The following is a 10,537-nucleotide window of genomic DNA, read 5'->3' on the forward strand; positions in this document are numbered from 1 at the left end:
GATTTAGTTATAAGTTGGCACAGTGGATAGGCCTTGAAAAACTGAACACAGATCAATCGAGAAAACAGGAAGAAGTTGTGTGGAACTATGAAAAAAATAAGCAAAATATACAAACTGAGTAGTCCATGCGTAAGATAGGCAACATCAGGGATAGATTGAGCTGACGAGCGCCGTGGTCCCGTGGTTAGTGTGAGCAGCTGCGGAACGAGAGGTCCTTAGTTCAAGTCATCCCTCGAGTGAAACCTTTATTTTCGCAAAGTTATGATCTGACCCTTCGTTCTTTGACGTCTCTGTTCACTGCAATAAGTTTAGTGTCTGTGTTTTGCGACCGCACCGCAAAATCGTGCGATTAGTAGACGAAAGGACGTGCCTCTCCAATGGGAACCGAAAACATTTGATCGCAAGGTCATAGGTCAACCGATTCCTCCACAGGAAATCACGTGTGATATATTCTGTACGATACTGGTGACGGCATGTGCGTCACATGACAGGAATATGTTGGCGACCCACCTAGCTTGTACACTTGGCGAATGGGTAAAAAGATTCGTCTACCTTGCCTGATTCAGGTTTTCTTGTGGATCTCAGGACAGATAATAATTGTCTGAAAATAAAAAATTAAACTTTTTACTCGAGGGAAGGCTTGAACCAAAGACCTCTCTTTCCACTGCTGCTCACGCTAACCACGTGACCACGGCGCTCCTGAGCTCACATTATCCTTGTCGTTGCCTATCTTGCGCATGGTCTACTCAGTTTGTATATTTTGCTTATTTTTTTTCATAGTTCGACACAACCTCTTCCTGTTTTCTCGATTGATCTGCGTTCAGTTTTTCACGGCCTATCCACTGCGCCAACGTATAACTAAATCTGAGGGGGGGTGCGATGGGGAGGTTCCCTTGTAAGACATCGTCACCCACCAATTTAATAAATTAAAATTTAGCACCCACGAAAAACTACGAAAAGGAGGAGTAGCCACAACTATTTGATAGACTAGAAGACCGAAAGCAACTCTATATATATTTTAAAAAAATAGGCAACACAGCGTCTGTTTCTTTATATAATTACATTTTGAACCTAGGAATCTAGTAAGACACTCTTATAAAGGCATCTGCTTATTGATTTACCCCTGTACAGTCTGTGTTGAGCAGACTTGGGCGTTGGGCGCGCTGGGTTCATCTCCGGTGACCCAGTAAGCCGCCGCTCCTCCCCACCTCCCCCACCCCCAGCCATTGGCTCGCGCCGCCGGCGGCACATGCAAATCGCCCCCACTCCTTGGCAGCGCCGCCGCTGCTGCCCCTTGCGGCAATCGTCAGAAATCTGCGCCGCGGTGCCCGCTCACCGAGTCGCCGGCGTATAGCTTCCAGCGACCGCGGCCCGCGACAGCTGCCGAGTCATCTCGACCCGACGGTTCCGGGGCCGCACGCACTGTGGACCCGCCATCGACACCCTGTCGCCGCGCGGTGCTACGCTGCGGCGCTACGCGTGAAACTGCGCTGCTGGCTGCCAGTGCAGTACTGCGCCGACGTCATTCCTCACTTGAGTGATACCGACTCCAACTGGCACAAACTCAGAATGTGCTGTACGGTTTACGTGTGACGAAAAGCGACCACCGCACGTGACTTTGTGGTAGTTTGCAAGTGACGTGTGACCAGTACATTTTCGTCAGTGACAGTACGCAAAGTGAGCAGGTTGAAACTTTGTCAGAATTACACGTATTATCCGCAAACGGAAAAAAATACGCTCGAACTTGTGCAACTCGACAGATTTTTTACCGCCACGCGGACTAGCGCTGTGGCTTTGCAACTGCAGAACGGCTTTCCGTGCTGCGGTCGTAAAAAGTATCGGCAGTGACCTGTTCCGTAAGCGGTAGCCGTTCCAATCTGTGTCAAGTTCTTTGCCGCCTAGCGTGCGCTTTTAACCCCCTCGCATTTCTGGAAAACAGGAACACTTCCGCTACTTGTATTTATATATTGAGAAATAACTGCTGTCACAATTTTTCAACGGTGTATACCTCAAAACAGACCCTCCTGTAACGATTCTGTTGTTGTATGCAATACAGAGCAGGCAGAAATGCCGAGAAAAATATCTTGAACAGTACACTCACCAATCTGCCAGAATGGAGAACAATTTAAGTCGAAAAATATCATCTAGTGGGAAGGCTGCAAGTATGTAACGTGTTATTTTCAAGACAGAGATACTCAAGAGCGCCTATGCATTCTCGTACACCATATAAGTAGTCAGAAAAAGTTATAATATCAACTAAGCGTATGAGGTGTTACTACGTGTTGCATGCTACACGACCTCCTTGAGGTGTGTATGTGTCGCACTGACGTTGTCAATATGCGACTGAAAATGTGAGTGAATTTGTCGAGTTGTAGCCTAGTGGATGCCTGGACTGTGGACTAGTCAAGCAGCTAATTTTGTGCACGGGTATTGTGCGCAATGCACTGAAATCCTTTTCGAAACCTACTATAAAAAAAGAATTATTTAATGAAAATTTTAGGTATCTAGTCCGCGTCTAATACAACGTGACGCTTTGTTGTCCATGAACATCAAAATAAACACTTCTGCGTGCTTATAGACAGGTGGATGAAGAATGTTGATATAGTAGGTGAAGAACATTTGTCGTGTACAGTGAAATGATACAAGAGTTTCCGCTCTAAAGAATTGCTACATCATTCTTGCCAGATTTGTTGCTCTCCAGACTTTAATTTTATCAGAGACTAGCCTTCTTAACGTGAAATAAATAATTTCAGTTTACTGGTCTCTGTGAAGTGAAGTTACGTTATTTTGATTTGTTACTGTGATACCTGTAAATAAGGAGAAAGTTGTACTGCTGTCGGCGTAACTTTTAGCCATTCTTCTCGACGTAAAGCAACAACGAGCTACGAATTTTATTCCACAGTGACGTAAATCAGTATTCTGGATTTTTCTGCACGCTTCCACTTGGACAGTGAATTTTGTGCGATAATTATCAGACTTTGAACCTGAAGGCCAATTAATTGGTGCCAGCCACACGGAATTGGGAGATTTTCTCCATTAAACGGTGCTCGATTCTGATGTATACTTTAGAGAATATCTTGCCACTTGTTCTTGGTTAAACTTCTTTGGGAGCGTGCATCGATGAAACATATATATATCGCAAGGCCTCTATAAAGATACGATCACAATTTTTTTTCGAATAAGTTATTTGTTAACATTGCTTGGCGAATCGTGCAAGATAATTGCACAAGTTTTCAGCTCACTACGTATGTGCCTGGAGACGTTCTAGTCATTTGGTCCAGTCTTCTACGACGACGTTCCTGTGCTGAGATTTGGCGAAAAATACGTCAGACTGGACTTACTTGCAGCCTTAGATGTGTATGACTGAAGTGCTTCATTCGGCTCGTCTTCGACCCATTTGAGTAGTTGGGAAGACGCGGGGACGTCTCGGTGTGGTGGACGCCACGCTGTGGACCAAAGGTGCTCCTGAGAGGAGGTGCCCGACTCGAGATCCGAGATGAAGAAGGCCGGCGGACCAGCCGCCGGAGGCAAGAACGGCGCGGGCGGCGCCGGGGGCGGCACCGCGGGCGCCGGAGGCGGCGGGGGCGGCAGCGGAGACAAGGAGGACGCCGAGAAGCGGGACTCGCCCAAGGGGGACCGGCTGTCGACGTCCGGGGACACGGGCTCCTCGGGCAGCGGCGGCAAGCCGGGCTCGGCGACGGCGGGCATGCGGGAGGCGTCGCTGAAGCTGCTGGCGCTGACGGCGAGGGCAGAGTGGCCGCCGGTGGACCAGGCCGTCAAGGCGCTCGAGAAGCTGGTGGCCGCCGCGGGCGACGACGCCTACCCGCTGCCGCTCGCCGGCCTCATGGACCCGGTAAACACCACCAGCACCACCACCAGCACTGTGCACCACGGCACCACGGCACGCTCGGCCCTGCCTGCGACGCACCACCAGGCTTACTGCCGTCATAGCTTTCTATCAGTTCCTTCCTCAGCGAGAACAGAGGAAGGGGCAGTGAAACACATGGAAAGAGTGGCAGGTCCACTAGACCCTAGCACGAGAGGGTACTCACCTGTTGGAATGGCGTGGGGAAACTAAAGGAAGGGACCGTTTTGTGTGTGTGTGTGTGTGTGTGTGTGTGTGTGTGTGTGTATGTGTGTGTGGCAGAGAGAGAAAAAAAAATGGTTCAAATGGCTCTGAGCACTATGGGACTTAACATCTGTGGTCATCAGTCCCCTAGAACATAGAACTACTTAAACCTAACTAACCTAAGGACATCACACACATCCATGCCCGAAGCAGGATTCGAACCTGCGACCGTAGCAGTCGCGCGGTTCCGGACTGAGCGCCTAGAACCGCTAGACCACCGCGGCCGGCGACACAGAGAGAGAGAGAGAGAGAGGAGAGAGAGACAGAGAGGATAGGGTGGAGAGAGAGGGAGAGGCTGGAGACAGAGAGAGAGTGAGCGAGAGATTTTGGTCACTTTCTTCTTCAAGGAGAACAGAGAGAGAGGTTGAGCCCATCATGAGGAAGGCCACCACTAGTGGGGTCGATGGGAATGAAATACAAAGCGGAAACTGTGAGATAGAGAGTGAGAGAGAGAGAGAGAGAGAGAGAGAGAGAGAAAGGACACTAGTGGGTTCGACGGGCAGCAAATAAAAAGGCATAGAGAGAAAGACAGAGAGGTAGATGGAGAGAGGACAGTAGTGGGGACGGTGAGAAGCGAATACAAAGGGGGAAATGTGAGAGATAGAGAAAGAGAGAGAAGAGAGAGAGAGTGAGATAGATAGATAGATAGAGAGAGAGAGAGAGAAAGGAACAGAGGGAGTGAGGATAATAGTGGCGACGATGGGAAGAAGCAAATACAAAGAGGGAACTGTGTGTGTGTGTGAGAGAGAGAGAGAGAGGGAGGGAGAGAGGACAGTGAGAGGGAGGAAGGGAGAGAGAGAGAGAGAGAGAGAGAGAGAGAGAGAGAGCTTTTTTCAATTTCTTCCTCAGGGAGAATGGAGGGATAGGCGATGAGAGAAAGCAATTACAGAGGGGGAAGTGTAAGAGGTAGATAGATAAATCCATAGACAGAGTTTGAGAGGGAGTGTGAGCTCAAAGATATTGATTTAACATTTTAAAGAACATAGTTCTTAAATAGGAAAACAGCGATCTGTAATTATTATACGGTTCTAGACGCTGCAGTCTGGAACCGCGAGGCCGCTATGGTCGCAGGTTCGAATCCTGCCTCGGGCCTGGATGTGTGTGATGTCCTTAGGTTAGTTAGGTTTAACTAGTTCCAAGTTCTAGGGGACTAATGACCTCAGAAGTTGAGTTCCACAGTGCTCAGAGCCATTTTCTTTAAATTATTATAAATAAACTGGAAGCAGTCTTGATCGCTTAACTTTTTTAGTGGTGACCGGTTTCGATCTTTATATCAGATCATCTTCAGACTATGAATGTCTGCCGGGGGTGATGGCGCATGACAATCCTTTTGTTTGTGGCTGGGATTGCCATGCGCCACTGCCTCCGGCAGACATTCATTGTCCGAAGATGATCTGATAAAAAGGCCGAAACCGGTCACCATTAAAAAAGTTAAGCGATCAAGACTACTTCCAGTTTATTCAAAGATATTGCACTGGTGATCGCTGTACCCAATGATCCTTATCTGAGCTGGGTTAGAACTACAGCTGCGTAAGCGTGCCGGTCAAAAATCCTCATGCTTCACATTTTGCTCGACTGAAATGTGGCGCCCACTAAGTGTCAGTTGAATGTAAAAGAAAGTAATTTCCCATTGTGTACTCACTTCAGCCATTATTCCGCATGCTCCAGATTTGTGGAACAGTAAAGCGCATAGTGAAGTCATACTGTCATAAAATAGCGTTAATTTTATATTAATGATTGAATCTAACGGGAGAAACGTAGGAAAATGAGGGTTTTTGGCGGGGAGAAACTAAAATGTATCAGAAAAACGGAAAAATTAAATGAATGACCACAAATACGAAACAGTAGCATAAAATGTGGAGAAACCAACACACTTAATTCTAAAATAAAAGCCAGTACATGACAAACGAATATCTACAAAAAATAAAGAATATTGGTATCGATAACTAGAATTATTCTATGCAGGTAAATTCCAGTTACAGATTCCAACCGCTCCATGATTCATATGTAAATTATTTTTGCAGTTGTAATACCATTTCTGTATATGTAATTGCTCTCTAAAACTACAGCGGTGTATAACAAAAATTGTAATTGGTAACTGGAACTGACATTCTATGTAGGTCAATTCTAGTTACCGAAGCCAATATTAGCAACTACTTTGTAGTAGTTCAGAGAACAATTAAACATGCAGAAATCATATTAGACTACAGTTTAGTGCACACACGTGCTGAAAAAATGATCTAATTAATGAATCATAGAATGACTTGGATTGGTAACTAGAATTGACCTATACAGGGTGTTACAAAAAGGTACGGCCAAACTTTCAGGAAACATTCCTCACACACAAATAAAGAAAAGATGTTGTGTGGACATGTGTCTGAAAACGCTTAATTTCCATGTTACAGCTCATTTTAGTTTCGTCCACCTACGCTCAGTGGAGCACGTTATCATGATTTCATACGGAATACTCTACCTGTGCTGCTAGAACATGTGCCTTTAAGAGTACGACACAACATGTGGTTCATGCACGATGGAGCTCCTGCACATTTCAGTCGAAGTGTCCGTACGCTTCTCAACAACAGATTCGGTGACCGATGGATTGGTAGAGGCGGACCAATTCCATGCCCTCCACGCTCTCCTGACCTCAACCCTCTTGACTTTCATTTATGGGGGCATTTGAAAGCTCTTGTCTACGCAACCCCGGTACCAAATGTAGAGACTCTTCGTGTTCGTATTGTGGACGGCTGTGATACAATACGCCATTCTCCAGGGCTGCATCAGCGCATCAGGGACTCCTTGCGACGGAGGGTGGATGCATGTATCCTCGCTAACGGAGGACATTTTGAGCATTTCCTGTAACAAAGTGTTTGAAGTCACGCTGGTACGTTCTGTTGCTGTGTGTTTCCATTCCATGATTAATGTGATTTGAAGAGAAGTAATAAAATGAGCTCTAACATGGAAAGTAAGCGTTTCCGGACACATGTCCACATAACATATTTTCTTTCTTTGTGTGTGAGGGATGTTTCCTGAAAGTTTGGCCGTATCTTTTTGTAACACCCTGTATAAGATGTGACGATCGGAACAATGTTGGTTGTCGCTATTGTACAATTTTTAGTCAGTGAAGCATTTACATAACTGGATTTTGGGCCGGACTGCGAAACTAATGAAGTACAGTGCCGCATGAGAAGCAACATTCAGAATTAATAATAAATAGTGTAAGGTTTATTCATGGCATAACAAGATTATTATCAGAGACTGGAATTTTGCCGCAATGCCTTTTTAAACGTGTTAAATCCACCTTCTATTTGAACGTCGATCTGTACGATTCACATTTTTGTGATTTGAATGCCATAGTTTTATGTTGCCTTTTTCTGTCTTTCTTACATAAATGCCTAGTTACCAAAATAAATGCCTCGTGTTTGCCTTCTTGAATTTATTTATTCCTTTATTATTGAACACAGTAATGAATGTCGCCGTAAAAAGAGGCAACAGTAGACAAAGGTTTTAAATGTCGCTCGTGTTTACTTGGCTTCCTATCGGATGATACCTCCTTCAAAAGCAACAACAGGTACCGTAGCTAAAACGTGGTTTCAGTATTGTTCTAAATTTCTCCTTCTTTCAGTTTTCATTGCGAACTTGTTGTACAAGGCAGGTAGTAACGCGGAAAAATTCAGTGTTTCTTTACGCGTTAAACAGCGAAGTTGCATCAATATTTTCGGATCCAACATAATTTCTACTGACGGTAGAGTATTTCTGTGCATAATATAGGAGCCGTCAATGAGCTATGGAAAGAAATATTTCGTTTCTCTACTTATCAATACAACCAAATACAAAAATTCACTTACCAAGGATAAGTCAAAGAAGATTCGCTTGACTTCCAACGGTAATCACAACACAGAGTCGAAAATGACAATCTTCATTCGACTTATTTAGAGCTTTCAATGATGCAGGAATCCCGTTATGGAAACTACATAATCCTAAATTAGGACAGTTTTCGGAGACGTATGAGGACGAATCTGTGCCCAGTGAGTCACGTTCGCGAAAGTGATACATAAGTGAATGTTACAATGAAATAGCATATATCATTAAAATGCAGTAAAAAATAAAAATATCTGGATTTCAATCGACAATTCAACTGATGCAAAGGGTCGTTTTATTGAAAAGATCATTACTGGACCATTAAACTCTTCAGAGAATGACAGAATAAAAACATTCCTGCTTACCGCAGAGTGTCTAGAAAAAGTTAACAGTTAAACTATCGCAAGTTATTTGCCAATTCACTGTAGGTAATGTGGCCTGAAGAAATATGGTAGGGTACTGTGCTATTTTTCGTCTCAGATGCTGCACCGTACACCGTACATGAAAAAAGCTGTCACAACTTTAAAAGTGCTATTTCCCAACATGCTCCCAAGTGACCTACGAAGCACATTGTTTTCACATGACGTTTCGGGATGTTGATCAAATTGATGTCCATTATTAAAAAGATCTTCGTGAAAACCCCGTCAAGGATTCAGACATTTAAGGACATTGCATCAGAAATACCTCTGTCCCCTCAACGTATCGTAAATGGATGGAGGTCCTGTGTTTGAGCAGCAGTTTACGACGGTTCAAAATTAACGAGTATAGCTAAGACGTCGTCGCTCTTGAGAATGGAGCATCTTCAGTTGTAGCAGAAAAGAAACTTCTGGAATCTTCAGCAGTGAGGATGATTTAACAGTAATGTGTATCGAAGGAAAAGATCTGATGAGAGGGTAACTCGAAACGTTCATGAGAAGTTAAATAAAGAAATATTTTTGGCGCTCAAGACAAGTGAATAATCATTAGGGACTTAGCTTACATTACAGTCGAGTTCGGTTTCCTGCCGCAAGTGATCTGCCAGCTTCAAGAAACAGGGCAGCCTTCCACGAAGTCAATGAAAATTGTGAATAGTGCAGTGTTAAGAAAATATGGTTCGTTATTTAGGGAAAAGTGTTAAATAGTGTTTTCGAAAAATTCAGATATTGACAAACTTAGAAACATTTAAAAAGTTCTACAAGATGACAATCCAGTAGGTCAGCGTTTTCGAGATGCTCTAATTACCTCTGCAGATGCTGAGCGATCATTTTCTCAGATGAAAAATGTGTTACCTGACAGGAGACTTTCTAGGATTCCAGAAAAGTTAGGAAAGCTTTTGTTTGTCGTGTGAGTTAGTAAGCCGATAAGACCTTGTATGAATTGTGGTGGGACCAAACTGCTGAGGTCATCGGTCCTTAGGCTAACACACTACTTCAACTAACTTACGCTAAAGACAACACACACACACACACACACACACACACACACACACACACACACACACACACACACACACACCCATACCCGAAGGAGAAGACAACACACACACACACACACACACACACACACACACACATACCCATACCCGAAGGAGGACTCGATCCTCCGACGGGGGTGTGTGAATATTGCATAGGCTTCCAAGATGTACAGTTAGCATTTTGTTCAAAACTGTAAAGTTATTTTAAAAATATTTTACAACACGATGTTAATACAGTAATGCTAATTGTGTGATTGTTTGAATAGCGCATTCTAGACAATAAATAGGCATAATGTAAGAGTTTCTTCATTGCCTTTTAGTGGCTGTTTGAGTTATCTATAATGTCTTTTTTGCCGGACTATTCTAATGCTTTATAATTTCTAACGTTAGAAACGAAGGGTAGACAATACTGATTTTGTTGAGTTTGTTTCAGGTTGGTAGAAAATCGTGTCTTTGATTAGGAAAAAAATTGACAACCGTGACAACAACTTAATTAGATTCGCTCAAATGAAATGATTGGATAACGCGGATGAAATCAGTAAACATGTTCTGAGATGAAATGATTTCGGCGACAACTGGTAATAAATTTTTTATACGCTGTGTAATGAATATGCCGTGATTAATTCAAATTAGTGCTAGTCCGAGATTCTAATCAGGAATTCCTGCTTTCCCGAGCAGTCACCTTAACCAGAAGTGGCCTGACTTTAGTTGTCACTGAGTTTCAACTTATGACGTCGCAACGACTTGTCATTATCTTTAAATAAAACTTATACGCAGCTTGAAGTTTCCCCGCACAACCGGCAAGCAGAAAAATACGTTGAAAATACTAACCGAAAAATGGACATGATGATAGGACATGTAGGTATCACAGTACAACGGCATTGGTACTAGAGGCAGTCGCAGAGGGCAGAAGCCATAGACGTAGGTTGGAATACGGGCTGTTCCTTTTCACTTCAGACAGCAGGAATCCTCGTATATTTTTTTAGAGATTTAGGTTTCTGCCATGTAAATAGATCTTATCCCTTGCAAACTCGCAGTTATGATAAACAAGTGTTTCCCGGTTTTTTAAGGGTGAACGTTACCGAAATTTAATAAAA

The 10,537-nt window shown here is 43.9% G+C and overlaps 1 protein-coding gene across 1 annotated transcript; it reads left to right on the forward strand.

The window, feature by feature from the left end:
* Positions 1 to 3,496: 3,496 nt before the first annotated feature.
* On the forward strand, positions 3,497 to 9,771 carry LOC124803452 (protein no-on-transient A-like). Its single transcript, XM_047264640.1, has 2 exons — positions 3,497 to 3,944; positions 9,761 to 9,771. The coding sequence occupies exons 1-2, from the start codon at positions 3,497 to 3,499 to the stop codon at positions 9,769 to 9,771; spliced, it is 459 nt and encodes a 152-aa protein (XP_047120596.1).
* Positions 9,772 to 10,537: the final 766 nt, after the last annotated feature.

This window comes from Schistocerca piceifrons, chromosome 6 (assembly GCF_021461385.2).
Source record: "Schistocerca piceifrons isolate TAMUIC-IGC-003096 chromosome 6, iqSchPice1.1, whole genome shotgun sequence".
Lineage (NCBI taxonomy): Eukaryota > Metazoa > Arthropoda > Insecta > Orthoptera > Acrididae > Schistocerca > Schistocerca piceifrons.